General features: G+C 42.1%; 1 protein-coding gene across 13 annotated transcripts in view; it reads left to right on the top strand.

Annotated features, from left to right (window-relative positions):
• The window catches only part of SCAPER (S-phase cyclin A associated protein in the ER), a 495,697-nt gene that overhangs the window by 435,180 nt on the left and 39,246 nt on the right, over positions 1-21,271 (top strand). For all 13 annotated transcript variants that reach the window (XM_049852841.1, XM_049852843.1, XM_049852837.1 and 10 more), the window contains 2 exons: positions 12,844-13,081; positions 18,050-18,199. In XM_049852841.1, coding sequence (XP_049708798.1) covers positions 12,844-13,081; positions 18,050-18,199 — 388 coding nt within the window. The remainder of the gene's footprint in view (positions 1-12,843; positions 13,082-18,049; positions 18,200-21,271) is intronic.

Below are 21,271 nucleotides of genomic sequence, written 5' to 3' on the forward strand. Positions count from 1 at the left end.
GGTTTTAGTGGCAGGGAACTTGTTACCAACTGATGGAGACTGTTCTGTCCCTGGCCAGTTTTGATGCTTAGAAAGTCTCTCCAAAATCTGTCTCCATAGTCCTACCTATTAATACTGCTTGCTCCTTGGTGACATGCAGAATAATCTAGCTCCACTCTTCTCCCTGAACTCCCCTGGTTCTCACATTACCTTATGCCCTCGTTCTTTGTTTTTTTTATTTTTTCTCCTTGTTCTGGCTACTATGGCTGTGAAACAAATGACCCAAAAATTTAGAAGCATAAAACAACCATCTATTAATCTCACAGATTCTTTGGGTCAGGAATTCTGTCAAGGCATAGGACGGACAGCTTATCCTTGTTTATCCCACAATGTCTGGGGCCTCAGTCAGAGGACTTGAAGGCTAAGGGTTGGAATCATCTGAATCCATGTTCACTGAAGTCCCTGATTGATGCTGTCAGCTGGAGATCCTTCCATGTGGTTTGTCTGTGTGGGTTAAATTGGGCTACCTCACAGCGTGGTGGCAGGGTTCCAAGAGTGAGCATCCTGACAGAGTGTCAGGTAGAAACCATATCATCTTTTTATGACCTAGCCTCAGAAGTCATGCGGTAGTATTTCCACTGCATTCTGCTCATCAAGGCAGTCACCAAGTCCCACCCAGATTCAAGGAGAGGAGAAACAGACCTTGCCTCTTGATGCAGAATGTGAAGTTTCCAGAAGAGCATGTGAGACCAGAAATATCTCTGTGACTGTGTTTGAAAATTTTAATCTGCCACATTCTAACCTATTCTAAAGGTAAACTTACTCCCCAGTCTCATACTTGGTACTTTCCTGCTATTTCTTGTTAGCTCTTCATTACTGTTAACTCCTAAATCTCTTGTTGTCATTAGCCACTGCCCTTGGGCAAAAAGTTTTCTGGGGTCAGGAGATGGGAAATGAAGTTAGTATATTAGGACCGACAAGTGAAACTAAGGGAAAAGTATTTATTGAGTACCTTCTATGTGCCAGGCCCCAAGTGCTCTGCATGGGTTATCTCCCCAGTAGCATTCAGCAGTGCTGCTCACTCTGTCTAAGGGGGCATAACAGCCTTAGAACTGATAAGGAGGAGTGACTGTCCACATCCTTCCTATCTGAAAAGTGAGAAGAATACAGGAACAGGAACCCCTGGGCTGTCTCTGTTCACAACTGGGCAAGTACTAATATAGAGATTTCTGAAAGATCCATCCCAGCTGATATAAAGCCCCAGATGACTTACATGGACGGAAGGATGAGTACTTCAATGGTACAATTCAGACTGAGTGCCCACTATGTGCTAGGTGTTGTACCAGAGAAAGGGAGCTAGCAGGGCTCCAGCCCACAGAGCCAAGGTTTAGAAGCAGCCTTCACTGGCTCACCACTCCCAGAATGACTAGGGTGTGGTGAAGGAAGTCCATCAATACATGGGCAGGCTCACCAGCCTTAGGGCAGCAGAATTGTCCAGGATACACTTGCAGTTGAAGTTCCATTGACTTGAGGACTTTGGAGGCAGAAACTGAAGAAGAAAACTCTTGTGGTCTGTTATGTTGAAGAGCACAGGTTTGAGAGTCAGAAAGATACGCGTTCAGTTCCTGTTGTCCTACCTCTGTGACCTTGAGCAGGTTCCTTAGCTTCTCAATGCCTATTTCCTCACATGTAAAAGTGAATTTGATAATTCCTCCTTCACAGGGTTGGACAGGTCAGAGGCAAATGTTGACTAACACATCTGTTGCCCTGATCTCTTGCTTGTGGTACTATTTTTTATATATATTTATTATACCTTACCTTGTTCCAAAAATATCTGAGATGACTTATAAAAGTATATACTTTTTTCTTAATGAGAAAATTAGAATGAAAGAAAATAGGTAGGATAAGTGAATCAGTTATTCAGCTGTAAAGAGAAATGAAGGTCTGATACCCGTTAAGTCATAGATGAACCTTAAAAACGTTAGGCTGAGAAAAATAAGTCAGACACAAAAGGGCAAATACTATATGATCTCACTTATATGAAATATCTAGAATTGGCAGATACATAGAGACCACAGTTTATTAGTGGTTCCAGAGTGAGTGGGGGGCGGATGGGGAGTTACTGCTAAGGGGCCCTTAGTTTCTTTCAAGGGTGATGAAAAAATTTGGAAACAGTGGTGGTGGTTGTACAACATGGTGACCATAATTTATGTCCCTGAATTATGTATGTAAAAATGGCTAAAATGACAGATGTTTTGCTATATATATTTTACCACACTAATAATAATAATAAAAGGTCAATCAAGCCAGAGGTAAGTAAGGTTAAGGCACAAACTGCATGCATAACAAGGCCCTGATAGACATTTCTCTTGGAATTCCTAAATTTCGACCAGGACATTGTATTTCATATATCAGATCCTGAACTCACTGGCTTTTACCCAAAGTTGGCTGTTTCTCCCAACTACCTTATTCTGCTCATGATTGTAGTCATCTGACCAGATTTTAAGGTCCAGAACCTTAGCCATCTTTGACTTCTCTCAGAATCATGTCTAACCCTATCCACTTCAATCAAAGGAACGCTTGCCTCAGAAATCTGAGATGGCACCTACTATTCATGCCTTTTATTTGATACTTGCCCTATATGTATGGTTTATGTCTTCAATTTAAGAGATTTCCCTAAAGAAAAAAAAAAAGAGAGACTAAATATCCTACCCTCTCTTTCTTCTGGCACCTAGCACCAAGCCAGAAACAAAATAAAAGCTCAGGAAATAACTGTTTTCGGCAGAGCCATCAAATACTAGTGTGCACCACTGGCATGTGCCAGGACCCCATTTCCTGGGCTTATTCTTCATATAGGAAGAAAGGCTGCCTACATCTCATGTTCTTCTTCCTCTAAGGTATGAAGGAGACATCTGAGGCCCTCGTTTCCTTGGCATGCCTTGTGAAGATCAACTCTTTCCTCCCTTCCTAACATTTCTTGGCAAATCTCTATTCATTACTATTTATTAAGCATTTGTATGCCAGGCACTTGTCAAGGTACTGGGAATTCAGTGGCAAATAAGACACCTGCTCTTATGGAGCTTGCAGTCTAACAGGGTGAAAAAAAGACAATAAAGCAAATAATGTAACTTTTAGCTAATGATAAATAATACAAGAAAATAAAGCAAGGTAACATAGCCGAGTGACTTGAGCAAGGGCTTCTGCAGATTAGGTGGCCAGGGAAGGCTTCTCTGGAGAGGTGACACTGAAGCTAAGAAGGAGGCAACCATGTGAAGCTCCAGAGGAAGAGTATTCCAGTTGGGAAGAATGGGAAGGCCCTGAGATGGATATATTCCAGAAACAGCCGGCGGTATACTGGAATGTGATGAGCAAGAAAAGACAGTGGTAGGACATGAAGTCAGAGAAGTAAAAACCAGGAGATGAGGACAGAGAGATTAAAAGTTTGGATTTATTCCAAGTGTGATGGGAAGCCATTGGAGGATTTTCAATAGGAGACTGGCATGATCTGATTTACTTAAAAGGAAAAAGAAAATGGATTAGAGGGGCAAAAATGGAAGCAGGTAGACCAGTTAGTTAGGAGGGTACTGCAATCATCACGCAGCCGCTGATCTGACAAGTTTTTTTCCATTCCAGTTACTCACCTTCACTTGGTAACACATCAGGGTCTCTGGCAGAGCCCCTGCAGCCCAATTGCCAAATCCTAAAGATAAGAGGGACCCAAAAGATCAGCTAGACAAGCCAGGCGCAGTACAGCAGCACAGGGCCCTTTCTGTTTACAGTGAGAGGAAACGGAAGGTAGAGAGGGCAAAAATGTCTCATCTGAGGGGTGTTACTGGACAACAGCCCGAGCCTACAATTTCAAGATCTAGGACCGCATCCTGTTGTCAGTCCTGCTTGCATTCTCACCTTGTGGGCCCTTCTCTGCCCTTTCACCCATTCACCTTTAGTTTTCCCAAGACCATCCTGAGCCTATCACCTCTTCACTCCTCCACTTTCTCAGGTCTCCATTCAGATGTTTGCCAGAACCCAGAGTTTCTTCTTAATGGCCTCACCCTTTACCTTCCATCCCCACCCATATCCTCTTGGTCTTCTCCTTTCTCTACCTTCTTCCAGGATGTTGACCCCAAGTAGTAAGAATGTTCGTGCCATTTTCATTATTTATTATTTTTCAGGACAGTTCCTCTGAGTTCAGCTGAAACTCCTAATTATGTATTTTGGAAATCCCCCCAGATATCTAAGCCTCTCCCTACCCAATGTTGTCACCCTTTAACTGTCCCAGTATTTTTCTTCTTCTCTAACCAGATGTCTCGACATTTGTTGTTTATGTACTATTATTATATTTGTTTCATCTATTATTGTATTTATATGTTATTATTTATTTTTAGTGTTTGTAGATACATTTATTCCACTTTAACTTTTCTCTTGCCCTTACATCTCCACTAAGTCATCCCCGTTCCCTTTGACAGAACTTCAAATTAGGTTTGCATTACATAGGTTTGAACATCAACCACGTCGTTGTTGTTGTTAGGTGCCCTCGAGTCGTTTCCAATTATTAATGGATGTTTGCAGCAGTTTCTTCTCATTTTGAGTCGTGCCACATCAGCAAAGGAAGGTCCCAAAAGCTTTAGTCCATTGACGTCATTAAGGTCAACTCTACTTTGAGGAAGCAGCTCTTCCCCAGTCGTCTTTTGAGTGCCTTCCAACCTGGGGGGCTCATCTTCCAGCACTATATCAGACAGTGTTCCTCTGCTTTTCATAAGGTTTTCACTGGCTAAGTCTTTTCAGAAGTAGACTGCCGGATCCTTCTTCCTAGTCTGTCTTAGTCTGGAAGCTCAGCTGAAACCTGTCCTCCATGGGTGACCCTGCTGGTATCTGAATACCGGTGGCATAGCTTCCAGCATCACAGCAACACACAAGCCCCCACAGTATGACAAACTGACAGACACGTGGGGGAAACATCAACCATATACATAACATATAGGGTCACGAATGGGGGGAGTTGGTATTGTTTATATATGTTTGCATGTTTGTGGGTACATAGGCGATTCACATCTGTTACAATATTTCAGTACTGGACAGAATTTTAGACATCCCCAGTCCCGTGCCCAGCTGGGTTTTGAGTGACCTCAGCCACATTAATGGTATGTGATCTTCTGCCTCTTCCAAGATGGGAAAGAATATCTCACCAAACATCCCATTTCACTTTTGGAGGTTCTAATTGTTAGAAAATTTTCCATAAGTTTATCTAATGTCTACTTTCTGATTACTTTGCTCCTCTGGGGCCATAAATGACAAGTATATTACCTCTTCAGTCTGAAAATGCCCTTTGTGTCCTACAGTTCTGAGTTAGATATGCCAACTCCTTCGAATGTTCCTCAGGTAACGTTGTTCCCAGATACTTTCACTACACCATTTCCCTTCCTTGGGAACATTCTGGCATATCCGTGACTCTAATGTAGTACAGCACCCAGTGCTGGACCCAGTACTTCCAGAGTAGTCGAACAGTACAGTGGAGCAGAGCTAAACCTTCCTTGTTTTGTACATTGTATTCCTACTAATTCATGGATAATCTAGCAACACTGTTTGCTCCTCTGAACTGGTAAGCAGCTAGTTTGCTAACTCTTCTTCCCACTTATTTTTGATAAGCCACGTTCCAGTCCCCTGCCACTCGCCCTCTTCCCATCCTGTGAGTCATCTTCTGTCCTATGCATATGCAATTAGGTTTTATAATCTAAAAATAGGACTTAACAGCCATTTCTATAAATTTTATTCTCTTTTTAGTCTTCGTATTTATTTTTAAGTAAACTTTTTTATTGGTCACTCATCCTCCCTGAAACCGTCTTCATTTCACTTCAAAGACACTGCACTCTCCTGGTTTTATTCGTACCCCACTAGATGCCACGTTTCAGTTTCTTCTGCTGTTTTTTTTTCTTCATCACCCAGTTCCTAAACATCGGAATGCTCCCAGGCTCAATCCTCAGACTGCTACCTATGCTCACTCACTAGATGAGCTCCTGGCTTTAAATACCATCCATGTGTCAGTGACTCCCAAATATCTCCAGCCCAGACCACTCTTCTGAACTCAGGCTTGTATATTTATTAAGTCATTGAACAAATGTTTATTTTATTGAGTGGCTACTATGTGTCAGACACTGTTCTGAGCCCTGGGGATATGTTGTTGTTAACTGCCATCCAGTTGACCTCTGACTCATGGCATTCTCATGCATAATGGGAAGATGCTACCCAGTCTTGTGTCATCCCCATGATTGGTTAAGACTGTTACGATCCATAGGGTCTTCATTGACTGATTTTTGGAAGTAGATTGCAGGCCTTTCTTCCTAGTCCATCTTAGTCTGGAAGCTCCACTGAAACGTGTTCAGCATCCTAGCAACATACCAGCCTCCACTGACAGGCAGATGGTGGCTGCACGTGAAGTATATTGGCCGGGAATCACAATGAACAAAACAGACTAAAACCCCTACCCTTGGGAAGCTTATTTTATCCACCTTCTAATTCAGTATCCCCACTTAGATGTCTAATAGACATCTGGAATTTAGCAAGTTTTCCCCCCAGACTGAGCTGGTTTTCCCCCAGACATGCTCTATCCACTGTCATCCGCATTTCTGTAAATGGCAACCACATTCTTCTAATTACTCGAGCCAAAAACTTGGGAACCATTTTTTACTTCTCTTTCTCTCATGTGCACATCCAATCTATCAGGAAATCCTGTTGGCTTTCCCTTTTGAATATTTTCAGAATCCAACCACTTCTTACCGTGTCCATGACTACCATCCTGGTCCACCCACCATCATCTTTCACCTGGATGGTTGAAATGGCCTAATTGGTCTCCCTGCTTCTGCCTTGGCTCTTCTGAAGATCTTTTTCAACTCAGTAGCTATAATGATCATTTTAAAACCTAAGTCAGATTACATTACTCCTCTGCTCAAAATCTTGCAATGGCTTCCTATCTCATTCAGTAGAATCCTTAAAGTGGCCCACAAGGCCCTACCTGATATTCTCCCTGTTCCCTCTCTGACCTCATCTCCTATTACTCTTGTACTAACTCACCCTGCTCTAGCAACTGGCTGCCCTTTTTTTTTTCTTTGTAAAAATATAGATAATGTGATATTTGCCAATTCAACATTTTTCACATGTATAATTCAATAAAACCAATTACATCAATCATGGTGTGTAACCATCACCAATATCCTTTGCACACTGGCCTTCTTGCTGTTTCTTACATATGTCATGCATGTTCCTGGCTCTAAGCCGAGGGACCGGCTGCTCCTCTGCCTGGAGCACCCTTCCCACAGATCCTTACATGGCTTACTTCCTCACTTCCTCCAGAATTCTGCTTAAATAACACCTTACAAAGGGCTTCCCCAACTACACTCTATAAAATAGCGTCACACACACACACACACCTATGTTTCATTTTCTAGCTGTGTCCCCTGCTCTTCTATAGCACTTACCACATTTCACGTATTATGTATTACATAGTATATATTTACTTGTTTATTCATCTGTCTTCCTGCACTGAAGTTTTGAGTAAGTAGACCTTCCGTAAGTATTTGTTGACCAAATGAATTATGAATGAATGAATGAATGGGCCCACTGTAGTAGGCAGAATAATGACTCCTCCCCCCACCCCAGATGTCCGTATCTAATCCCCAGACCCTGTGAATGTTACTTTACATGGTAAAAGCGACTTTGCAGGTGTTGTAAAGTTAAGGATCTTGAGACTGGGCTAGTAGCCTGGATTAGCAAGGTGGGCCCAATATAATCACAAGGGTTCTTATAAATAAAAGAGGGAAGCAGGTGAGTCAGAGTTTTGAATGTGCTATGCTGCTGGCTTTGAGGGTGGAGAATGGATCATGAGCCAAGAAATGCAGGAAGCCTGTAAAAGCTGGAAAAGGCAAGGAAACAGATTCTCCTCAAGAGCTTCCAGAAGGAACACAGCTCAGCTGACACCTTGATTTTAACCTAGTGAGACCATTTCAGGCTTTTGACCTCCATAATTTGTATTATTTTAAGCCTCTAGCTCATGGTAATTTGTTACATCAGCCAATAGGAAGGAGTCCCGGTGACACAGTGCTTAAGAAATTGACTGCTAACCAAAAAGTCAGCAGTTCGAATCCACCAGCCACTCCTTGAAAATCCTGTGGAGCAGTTCTACTCTGTCCTATCAGGTCACTATGAGTCAGAATTGACACGAGGGTAATGGATTTAGTTTTGGTTTTGGTTAAGCCACTAGCTCATAGTAATTTGTTACAACAGCCAATAGGAGACAAATACACTCACCTTCACCCATTAGACTGTAACCATCTCTAGGACAGGTCTGGTCTTTGTTGACTTTGCACATTATAGATGCTCAGTGTTTCTGAAGAACAGGCTTTTTAAATAGAGAGTACCTGTCAGAGCATCGGGCTCCTTTGAGCTCATCCCAAAGTCTGTTTAATGATGATATTTCTAGGTGCAGATTGGCTTGCCCAGAGTATCCCAGAAAGCAAGAACCCAAAGTTAGAATAACCCTAAGAAATAACTCACCTCACATCACCCTTCATCCAAAGATTAGAGAGGCCCATAAAACAAAATGAGACTAAAGAGGCACACTAGCCCAGGGGCAAGGACTAGAAGGCAGGAGGGACAGGAAAGCTGGTAGAAGGGAACCCGAGGTCAAGAAGGGAGAGTGTTAACATGTAGTGGGGTTGTTAACCAATCTCATAAAACAGTATGTAACTGAGCATCTATAATGTGCAAAGTCAACAAAGACCATAAAACTAACTGTTCAATGAGAAGTTTGTTTGTTCTGTAAACCTTCATCTAAAGTTCAATAAAAATAATAAAGATTTTTAAAAATTAAAGAAAAGAAAGAATTCACCTCTCCTTGAACAGTGAAGTTTTCTTCCATCATTGGGGGAGACAATGACTTAATCCTACTCACTGCCAACAGGATGGTGACCTTGGAATGGAGTTACCTGGGGTCAGGGACTAAAATGGGACTTTCTCACAAGAGACCTCAGGGATTCCAGAAGTAAAGAAATGAACAAAGCCGGGAGAGCAGTCTAGAGGATCACTAGCACTAAAGGAGTTCGGAGTGGATATTACCAAGCCAGAAATCAAGGGATCAGGGAGATGACAGCAAACCAGCCAGGAACAAATGGAAGAGGGGATTGTAGTATCTGGACCATCACAGCTGCTTTTTTTTGCCAAATAAGCCTGGTACAAGGGGCCTCGGTAGTGCAACGGTGTACCACATGACTGCTAACTGAAAGGCTGGCAGTTTGAACTCACCCAGTGTCTCTCTGGGAGAAAGGCCTGGCGATCTGCTTCAGTAAGGATTACAACCAAGAAAACCCTACGGAGCAGTTCTGCTCTGTCACGTGGGGTCACTATGAGTCAGAATTGACTCAGTGGCATTCAACAATAACAACAACAACAAATCTTGGTGCATAATTGATTTAAGATACCAAAGATGGACTGGATGGTACCTGATTCATGCCCTCACAAATCACTGCTTTTTTTTGCCCAGCTGTCTTCTCCTTGGAAACCCTGGTGGTGTAGTGGTTAAGCGCTACGGCTGCTAACCAAAGGGTCGGCAGTTCGAATCCACCGGGCGCTTCTCGGGAACTGTCCTAAAGGGTCGCTATGAGTCGGAATCGACTCAACGGCACTGGGTTTGGTTTTGGGTTTTATCCTCTCCTTTAAGCAAGAGTAGGGTTTCCAGGCCCTGTACAGGGGTATTGGGGGCCCAGTTACAGCTTTTCCTAATTGAATCTAGCTTCAAAAAAAAAAAAAAATTTTTTTTTTTTTTTAATGAACAGAAATGAGTATACCACAAAGATTTCTGGTCCTGGAGGCCAAACAAAAGCACTTTAAAATGAGGTAAAATTGAGATCTCAAAGTGCAGTATACAAAATTTCAGATCTGATTTTTCACATCGTTCACGTATTTTTTAAAAAGAAAACTTTATATCCCATGCCTGATATGAATAAGGCCTTTTACATTTTTATTATAAACATTTAGGCTTAAAGTGATTATGACTGACAGTTAAGACCAACAGGAGCCAGTGGCCTGTTCCTGAACAAATTATCTGTATTTCAGGGTAAATCAAAAGTAAACATTCTCTGAAGTCCCTTCAGGTCTCCATTAGCCCCGTGGAAGCCAAAGGCAGCCGACAAAGCTCCCACCTCCCCGGATGTGTTCTGTGGTCTCACTTGAAAACGAATAGTCTTTTCCATAAAGCGGCAGTATATTCATTTGGAATCATTTCTGCATCTGAGATTTTGAATATGTATTTATTTTTCCTCAGTGAACATTTTTATTTCATCAGGAGAATATTGCAAAAGATCCAGGGATATGTTGTTTTATAGTCTATCAAATTAATGTTAGGACCTGTTCTGATGACCTTCACTCGCTTTTTTTTTGTTTGTTTTTTTAAGATTTTTTGCATTTATGCTTTAGATGAGTAATAGTGAATTCACATCTTCCACCTCATCTCATTTTTACTAGATTTTCATGGTTGATAGTGAAGGTATTATTCTTCCCATTGTACACATGAGGCAACTGAGTCCTAGAGAGATTAGGTGATACATTTAAAGCCAGACAGATTTTTTTAGTGGCAAAGACAGGGGTACCACCTAGGACTTTGGATTCTGTAAGGGCAGTACTTCACCAAGTATCAAAACAGCCAGGCCAAACAGGAGGTGACATCTTTTCTCTCAGTGCATCTTCTTGAGTCAAATTTTGGGATTAACTGGACGTTGTTAAAGTACATAGAGAATGTAATGTACTCTTGTATCATTAAAAAAAAAAAAAAAAAAGGTCGTTGCCTTCGAGATTCTGACTCATCACGACCCTATAGGACAGAGTAGAACAGCCCCATATGTTTCTAAGGAGCGGCTGGTAGATTTGAACTGCCAAGCTTTTGATTAGCAGCCAAATGCTTAACCATTGCGCCACCAGGGCTCCTGTATCGCCATAGAGACACTTTTTGTCTTATAGGATCCAAAAACAAAAGGGTAAGAAATAATATTTATTCGTTTACAGGCCCACCTGAACCTTTTCACAAACTGCTGCTAGCTAATGTCGATTGGCCCTTCCTTCCATTATAGCCATGATAGTTAGGGGTCAGACCCTGACTAGAGACGTGAGTGGAGATTAATGTGTCTGAGTTTATTATATAGATTCCAAAAAGGAGCCTGTGTTTGTTTAACACTGACTGGCTTTTAGAACCAATGACAAGTCAGAAAGCATTTCTCCCTAAAGCTAATTTCTAGGAGGCGTTCAGAGCCTTGGAGATGAGTGACACCATTGCTGGCGATAACAGTTTTACTGCTGTGTGATTCGTATGCTGACCTCCCCCTTACTGCTTGGTTGTTTTTAAACTGGTCGTTAATATATCCTCATGCAGATGTTCAGGAATACAGCTTTATCAGTTAAAATTCTGTGTAATACTTTATCTCTCCCAGTATTTAGTAAAAAAAAAAAAGTAGTATTTAGTAAGTGACAAGAATTCATGTGTCCCATGAGAGAAGGTAGCTGGCCCTCTTGAAACAGCACTGAAAGGCTTGTGGATTCGTGCAGTGGTTAGGGCAGGTAGCTACAGCAGCTCCAGACCTTATATCCACTCGGAAAAAGTGAGGGCTTCTTCCCAAGCATCTCGGCAGAGTGTCAGTCCATCTCACTAGCTCTGACTGCAACGAGTGCAGTCCCTGAACTATGCTGAACAGTCAGAGAAATAAACTGCGGCTCTCCTTAGGTCTGGGTGACATGCTTCACCCTTGAGTCGGGAAATAGAGGGCGGCCCCACCTGAAGCACATTGACTATGAGTTAGGGAGAGCTCAGAGAGAAAAATCTGGGTACACTTTCTAGAAAAAAATGAATGAATGAATGCTTGGCAGCAAAAGCAATCAATGTCAGTTATAACTGCCTGCTTTTGGTCACTGGAAACCCTGGTGGTGTAGTGGTTAAGCGCTACGGCTGCTAACCAAAGGGTCAGCAGTTCGAATCCACCAGGTGCTCCTTGGGAACTCTGTGGGGCAGTTCTACTCTGTCCTATAGGGTCGCTATGAGTCGGAATCGACTCGACGCACTGGGTTTTCTGGGTTTTGGCCACCAGATGCCTTATGTATACCTAAGTTCAGGGATGAGGCAGATTTAGCAAACTCTTGCTGGCATTACTATCGGTTTTAGGAATTCACCACTGCCATTTGCCTCTTCTTGCTCATCCATAACACTGCCTGCCATAGCTACAAAGCTGACTCCATCATGATTTTTATAAAACTAATCCAGCACTTGCTTGTTATTGGGAGTCTGGCCCCCACCACCTACCCCAACAGCACTCTTTGATGATGGAACAGTGCCCTCAAAAGCAATTGAAGGGTCTCCCTACTGCAGTGTACCAACACACTGCTGGGTTTTTGAAGCCTGATGTTTTCCTGGTAGTTGCCTCCCCCAAGAAGATTGACTTCCTGTATCCAGAAGGGAAGATGTGGTGTTTTTGGTCTGAGTTTCAAGAGTTCTCATGGGCTCTCTCCATTTTGCCCAAACCTAGAAACTGAACAAAGTTGGGCCCCTGGGGCTTCAGAGGGTACGGAGGGTGGTGGCAGCCTCAGCACCGGCTGTGGCGTGTTCAGGTGCCACTGCTGCAGCAGCCTAGTCTCCCAGCAGGAGAAAAGGGCAAGCCACGGTGCACTTGCGGGGGAAGGGCTGCATTTCTTCCTTGAGGTTTCTTGTTACCTTATTACACAACTCAGATGGTTTGCTTTTAACGGTCTGCTTGTCTTGTTCCGTTTGACCTATAAAAATGTTAACATCCTTTAAGTAGCTCTCTCTTAAAGAGCTGAATGTTTCTTTGTCAGGTCGTACAGCATATTTGACAATAATCATCAGGATCCCACGGGGCTGACAGCTGCTCTTCAGGCCACGGACCTGGCTGGAGTCCTGCACATGCTCTACTGTGTCCTCTTCCATGGCACCATCTCAGACCCCAGCACTGCCAGTCCCAAGGAGAGTTATGCCCAGAACACAGTCCACGTGGCCATTCAGAGTATACGTTTCTTCAACAGCTTTGCGGCGCTCCATCTGCCTGCTTTTCAGGTACCAAACCTTGGTTTGTATTGGTGTTAACCAACCAAGAGTTAATATGTTAATGTAGATATGATGTGAGATTCTTCTCCTGGATTGGGGCGTATGGAATAAACTATACTAATATAGTATCTATATTTAATAATATAAATAATATAATAATTAAATATATTTAATAATATAAATAATATCTACCATTTCTTAAGCTCCTACTTCTGGGCACTGTAGTTCTCATTTATTCTCATAACTGCCCTCCAAAAGAATTATTATACCCATTTTACAGACGGATAAACTGGTAGTTAAGTAATTTACCCATGATTACGTGGGGCTGAGCCAGGACTGGTACCCATGGCTCTCTGACCCCAAAGCCTATACTCATTTCATGCTATTTATAAATCTGCTGTCATGAATTCTTTAGATAAAGACATTATCATCCCATCAACTTTTAAATATTAGGGGAAGTAATGGTTTCTTATATAAACAGAACCAAAATTAGATAAATTGTTTTGATTGATAAGGCTTTCTATGGAAGATTTAACTGACTTGTGTCCAGTGTAAAGTGCATGTATAGTTAAAGGTGCACACCCCTATAAATTAAGTTTTTATAGCTAAAGAAAGAAAAATTGCTTTATGCTATAACACTAGATTGTCAGCTTAGAAAAAGATTTTTTTTTCATGTAGGAAATTTAATTTTCAAAAACACTGAACCTTTGGAACAGAGCAAGCCCCAAGGAGTACACTTTCTCTTTCAGTTTATTAACTGTCAAGTGATTTCATTAAAAAAGGAACAAACTTGGCAGATGATGAACCCATAATTTAGATGAATTGCTTTGCTTAGAAGGAAAAAGGTTATAGAACTACAAATGTATGAAAATGGTGGTCTTTGGCCGTTCCAAAATGGAGGAAATACTTCTGTTTTGTAGTTGATGACAAACGTGCAGTTCTTTAATTGATGCCTTCCTGTCAGCCTGTTCACCAAAGGAAATTAGTAAGTTGTAGCATTGGATCCAGCATCATTCAACCTTACAAAGTTAGTTTATTTATCAAGAGAACAGAAATCCCTCCCTAGGGTAATGCTTTTCACTTCCGGGTTAATGATTTGAACTAGCCTTGGGTACTAACTACACAATTGCAAGAGTCCTGAGAGTTTACATCCACACCCAGAACAGGAGATACCACCTCCAGAAAATGCCAAATGGTTCTTGCCTCTGAGTTAAACATCACATCTGTATTTTATGAAGACCCAAGCCCATTGTGTTCTGTCTAGAAGCAGCTTGAAAATCAGGGGACCTCAACTTTATGCCCTCAGAATATGGAGTCCAGCAACCTACCCATCAGCTAAATCCTTTGTTACCAGAGATTATGAAAAAGCAAATACCTAAAAACTGTCTATTAGCTTCTAGTTCCATAGATCTTCTGACCAGGATTTATACGGCTGCAGGGTACTCCACATCATAAATAAGCATCTATATTAAGTCAGTGGTTCCATCAGTCACTCTGAGTGTCAGAGAGCCCCAGGTCCCTGCGACCCTGGTCTCCTGTGCAACCTCACTCACAAAGGAGCACCACTGAACCTCCAACCAGCCCTGCTCCCTAGTGGCCTTTAGGCAAAATGGCTGATAATGTTAGAAAAATCAAAAGCTTATATTCTTGAGCCCTTCATGCCAAACCAAGATTTCTCCTCTCCACATCCTTGCCATACCCAGCATGTAGTGTATCCCCTACTTGAGGCACTTTTGCCAGAAACAGCATCCCAGGGTGACTCAAGAGTGTTGAAACTGAACACCCAGTATCCTTTCTTAGCTGATTCTCACAGTGCTTCTTTCTGTCCCTCAGACAATTCCATGGTTCTTTCCTTCCTGTTTTTTTTTTTTTTTCCTTTTGTATCATTGTTAACACCTCTCCTGCTTTCTTTCATTTTAGTCCATCTTGCCATCCCTGTTTCTCATTCCCTCCTCAGCCATTGTTCCAGGTATCCTTTTCCCCTTAAGTAGAGCATGGGCCAGGAAAGCCTACAGGAACCTTCCTCTTCTTCCTGTTCCTCTGACATGACAAGTTTCTGGCTGCCTTCCTTCTGGGGCCCAAAATCCAGCATATGTTACCCTCTGGCCCCTCATCAGCATCTGCAGAACCCAGATACCCATGGTTTCCAGCATCAGGGCCTTTAATACATTTACTGCTGATTACCTTATTGTTCCAGTTATTATGCATTTAAAAAACAAATCCATACTTAGCATGGTAAAACAACAACCATCTTATCGTGATTATGGATTCTGTGGGTCCAGAATTCAGACAGGGCTCATCACAGTGGGTATGGCGTGTCTCTGCTCCATGATATCAGGGCTTCAGCTGAGAGACTCAGATGATTGGCAAGGGTGGGCTGGAGCGCTGACTCAAAACAGCTGGGAGCTGGGATGACCCAAAGGCTAGGTTCACCTAAGACTGTGAGTCAGAGCATCTATATACAGCTACTCCATGTGATTTGGTCTTGTCAAAACATCATAATGTCTGAGTTCCGAGTGGGAGTGTCCTGAGAGGAAACTTCTGGAAAGCAACTGTTCCAAGAAAACCAGACAGAAGCTGCATGGCTTTTTATGACCTAGCCCCAGAAGTCACATAGTGACTTATCTACCATACTCTATTGTTTGAGTCAGTCATAAGCCTTCCCAGATTCAAAGGAAGAGGACATAGGACCTAGCTTTTGAAGAGAGAACTGTCAAAGATTTGTGGCCATTTTTACTGAATCACCACACTCTGTTCAGCAAGCTGAAGTGACACATCTCATATCCACACAGACCTCATTGATGGAGATGGCCATCTGAGCAAGTGTGTTATACTCATGTTAATTATATATAAAATATTTGTATTGTATAACAGCAGTGAGTGAGTTTTGGAGAAAAGTACTATTTTTATGGATAGATATGATCAGAGAAATTTATCTTCTAGCTCATCCAATCAACTCACATGTCAAAAGTGAGATATCAGGAGCTATGTTTATAAAGGGCAGGAAAAGAGACTTTAGGTGGAAAGAAGAAGGTATACATCTCATCATGGGTCTGATCTCAGAAAAATCTGGAAGACAATTTGTGAATTTCTTGGGAGGATCGAAGGAACTGAAGAAGGAAACTGAAATAAGTGGCTTGACCTGCCGAAGAGCTAGACAAGACAACGTAAAACATGTTGACGGTTTGGGCCCCAGTGCGTCACAGGAGTGCAGAGCTGTTATAGGGAGGCATCCTTGTCAAAGTCCTGGATCTAGAGTCAGGCTGGACCGACTGCCACTTCAAATTGTGTGGCCTTAGACAAGTCACTTGAACCCTTAAGACTAGGTTTCCTCATCTGTAAAATAGAGATTAAAAACGCCTACTCTACAAGACTGTATGAGGATTAAATGAGATTACATAAAGACACTGTGCTAGGTAGCACATAGTAAGCACTCGGGAAAGTCAGCTTCTGAAGATGAAAACTTTCCGCAAATTCTCTTGCAGATGTTGAGTCAAGAAGTCAGGAGCTCAATGCAGCATTTCCGGTGCTCCTCCACCCTTTTTTGAAGCCGCAAACCTATATGCTTGTTTTGTGTGAGAACCCATAGTGTAGTAGTAGTGACAAAAAGTTAGCCATTCGAAGATTTTCTTAGCTGGCTCAATTTCATTATATGCTAATAAGGCTGTCAAAATATTTTTCTCCCTTCAGCAAAGAGCCTGATTTCACTCTGAATTCATATTGGCCCAGATGGCCTTGAGATCAGGGATACTGTATATTGCCTACACTTTGACAGTTTTTACAATTGAAGGTGGTCTCAAGAAACAAATCAATGTACTGACTTGGCAATTAATTCTGGCTAAAAAGGAAATATAGTTTCCTTGAAAAATTGGTTTAATTTTTATATTCAAACTTACATGCCCCTTGACCTGCTCTTATCAGTGAAGGTTAAACAGAGGGCACTGGGTCATGGCTTGCTGGACGCGACTAATTAAATAAGGGCTGAGCTGAGAAGGTGTCACCACTTGATTTAAAGGAGCAAAGCCCTCCTGAAGTCTCTTTGGGGCTTAAAAATATAAATGTGTTTGTTTTGTTTTGCCTCGAGACTGTGAGACAGAAGGTACCCTTAAAATTGTACGGTAATTCCGTTTCAGCAATACTCAGTAAAATACTCACCCGCTGTTAGGCAGAGTGAATTTATTAGAACTTGCAAGCTGCAGTGTATCTAACCTGGTTGAAGCCCGCCGCCAAGATCTCAAATCAGGAGATGAGTTTGAAACGCCTTTTCCCACAGGCCAGCAGCGGTGCTTCATTCCAGCATGGGGCTGCGATTGTATTCTGTGGGCTTCACCTCTCCCCTTTGCCCTCCTGTCGCTCTGTCTGTTTGACATGTTTATTAAATAGAAGCTTCAGCCTGCGCAGACAGACTCAGACTCTCCTCCCGAGTCGCCCACCGCCGACAGCCCTTTGCCTGTCTGGAGAAAGGATCCCAGAAGCCTGATAACTGAGGGGGTTTCATGGGTTTTCTGAGGCTTTTGGGGGGTTTTTTATACCTTGAGAGCCTTGAGTTTCTTGTGCTGTTTACTTGAATAATAACTAGTTGTTATTTATATTTTCTGTTTGAACATAGGTAACTAATTAGAAATGTGTTTTTATTCCCTGTGTACAAGAAAATATTTTCAACTTTAGAAAAAAAATAAAATAAAGTATTGGAAGTTAGCTAAGTGGTAGACTTATGAAAAATATCTTAATCCTCGTGTGCAGGCATTTGATGCAGGCTCTATTTCCTGTCCCTTTTCTGGTTAAACTTTGCATTCGTTATGACCATTTGTTAGAGCAAGACGCCCTGAACCGAACTGTTAAGCATAGTGCTCTAGAAACTTCATATGTTTTGCCAGTGCTGTGACAGAAAGCACACAAGGTCCAGTCTTGGTTTGTGGTTTGCAGTCCTGGCTCTCCCTGGGCTGGGAAGTTCTAACTGCTCTTTGTCTTTGTCAGTCTATTGTAGGGGCAGAGGGCTTGTCCCTTGCATTCCGTCACATCGCCAGCTCCCTGCTAGGCCACTGCAGCCAAGTCTCCTGTGAAAGCCTCCTCCATGAGGTCATCGTCTGTGTGGGCTACTTCACTGTCAACCACCCAGATAACCAGGTAAGAGGCCCCAGAAAGTTCCTTAGACCGCTCCCCCATCACTGAGAGTGTGAGGTATTGGAGTGAGAAAAGGCAGGCTAGCCTGCTGGAACCCATCTGTCCTGTGTGAGGCCCTTTACCAGGCTCCAGGGCTGTGCCTCTGGCTTCCTCTCTCCAAAGAGATTTGATCAGCACTAGATTTTGGATAGATTAGAGCTAGAGGTTCCCCTTAGAGCTATAAAATATTTTTTAATAAAGTATCCTTCTTGGGCCATACAGAAGCACCTACTCCCTTACTACTTGGATTCTGTAGCACATACTCTGAGGCCTTTGCATATATTTTTTGTTGCAATACGGTAGCTTGTATTGTTCAACTTGGGTCACTTTGCAGATAACATTAGAGTCTCATGCTTTATGAAACTGTGGATCCTCTAAGTTCTTGGCTTCTGTCTATGTGCTTAGAGGCTGCCAGATGGTGTGGAAGGGAGGCTGAGGGCAAGGGTCTGGGCCTCTCCCACTTGAGTCACCCAGAGCAGTTTTGCTTTTACTATTTTAACTATTTGGTTTCTGAGCAAGATTTCATTTGTAAATAGGGTTTTGCTTCTTTAAGAAGTTGGGAGATGTTACAGATCTTGTAGAAAATAAAGCACCTTATTTCTCTTTATTTTCGAAACCAGAGTTATGGAATAACACACAAATTATAATTCCTGACAATCTCATTTACCTAGAGTCTCCTAGTCAGCAGCCTTAATTGCATGATTATAGCTGAGAAGGTGTCTGAACAACTCCCTAAACCTTACTCAAAGCCTACTAATTTTTATTTTAGACAGATTTCTAAAAAGGGTGCTTATTAGCCTTATCAACCTATAGCAAACTAGTCCAGAGCAGAAGGACAGAAGATAGCTGTAGAGCCAAATACAAGGTGAGAAGCTGTACACAGAGCTGGAATTGCCTGCCTGACAAGGAGATAGCATATAGCAAAAATAGGACAAACCCAAGAACTCAAAAATCATAGCCACCTGGGCTCAAAGAGACATAAAGCCCTATATTCTCTTTCCAGGTGATTGTTGATGCCTCTAATGCTGACTGTGAGTGAGCATGCAGGCTAAATAGATGTTCAGTGCATTCTCTTTAAGAAGGTTGAGGAGTATGCAGTCCATCTTAGAAAGATTCCCATGGTTAAAATGTAGAAAATAAGGACCCTTACCAGAATAAGTATCATACATAGAGAAGTTCTCCTTTCGCAGACCCTGGAGCCAAGAGGGTAGGTCATTCTTACCTCCTGACGCAGGAGCATTCATGCAGTAGTCCCACCTTCACCAACACCTCCAGGTAGTGGTGCTTTGACCTTTTCGTGGACCAGACCCTGCAGGTTCTTAGAAGATGTTCGGGGAAAGAAAGTTGAGGGGAATCCCCCATGTGGTTTTCTTTTCTTCATCTGCATCCCATTCAGCCTACTCAATTTACTAAATTACATTTTATTTTCCTTTAAAAGTTTGTTTCTATTTTTCTGATTACAAAAGTATTCCATGTTCACCCTGAAAAAGGCAAAAGTAAAAGAAGGCAATGGAATCACAGTTATCCCTCATCTCACCATTTCAAGATAACCACTGTTCACATTTTGGCAGGTCCCCTTCCGGTCTCTTTTTTGTGCATGTTCGTACAAAGATCATACTGCATATACACCCAAGTCCTGCATCATACATTTAATATCCGAGTCACTCTTTGTGAATCATTTTTAATGGCTGCATGGTTTTAGGATGTGGACATCCTAACAACTTCCTGTTTGATACTTAAGTTCTTTATATATATCATGACATTATCTACTCTGCTTGTAGAGAGGTGAGTAATCTGTATGTCTGATAATAGAGATAGACCCAAACGATATGTTCGAGTTACGACAAACCGCACTCACAACCGTCTTTTTTTTTTTTGTACATCTTATCGTTAGTAATATGTGCTGCATACAGTTGCAGAATGTAAGTTGCTGATGTTATCATTCTCAGATGTTCACTCATAGATGTTCAGTGTTACAATTTACTCCTCAAAAGATTGCCGTATAGGAGGCTATGGCCTGGACTACAGTGAAGTTGGTCTCAGTGTTGGGAGTCGTAATAGATAGAAAGTTAGGCAATATTCAACTCTAATGACATATGACAATTGAACTGTGCACCTGCCCGACAACTGTTCCAACTCTGACTTCATTATTAGGACTGACGCCAACTTCCTTGTAGACCAGGCCTGTAAAAAAATATAAAAAACCAGACCCATTGCCATCAAGTCAATTCCAACTCATAGCAACCCTATAGTACAGAGTAGAACTGCTCCATACATTTCCAGGGAGCACCTGGTGGATTCGAACTGCTGACCTTTTGGTTAGCAGCCATAGCTCTTAACCACCAGGGTTTCCAGACAAGGCCTATAGTGTAATCTTATTCAGCATTTTGTACCATCAGAAGCATCAGTTAATTTCATTGTTGGAGTAATTTTTATGATTTTATGATTGTGTATTTTTTTGTGTATGTATGTATTAAAATATATCTGTAAGTTTATAATGTTTCCAACCCGCAAAGGCAAAGATCAGATTTATAAAGATACTGATAGTAAAAGGCAATAATAATGAAAACTGAAAAAAATAACGAGTTATTTGACTTCTGTCAGAAACAACTCACGTCAGAACCAACTTACGACAGAGTCATTGGAATGGAACCCTGTCGAAAGTCGAGGACTGTCTGTATTTTGCTGTGTAAAGCTTTGCAGCAAAACGTTTAATTCTCTCAGCTCATCCTAGGCTCAGGGATGGTTTGAAACTGTTTTCTTAAACCAACTTTGTTGTGAAGAGCTCACGGAATTCAGAATTGCATGAGGATTCTGAAGAGTTTTTCTGCCGATGCTAGGCAACATACTTACTGATCCTGTCCTATAGGTAAAACGCAGGCTTTCTGGACCTCTGGGCTCTCCAGAGCGAATGGGGAATGGGGCCAGGGAAACTCACAGTTGAAGATGGCATGTTTGAATTGACCTGAACCTGATACAGAAAGTGATGACTGGGCATGTAGGGAAATGGAAAAAAAAAAAGACCAGATCAACTGG

This window comes from Elephas maximus, chromosome 13 (genome assembly GCF_024166365.1).
Source record: "Elephas maximus indicus isolate mEleMax1 chromosome 13, mEleMax1 primary haplotype, whole genome shotgun sequence".
NCBI classification, from domain to species: domain Eukaryota; kingdom Metazoa; phylum Chordata; class Mammalia; order Proboscidea; family Elephantidae; genus Elephas; species Elephas maximus.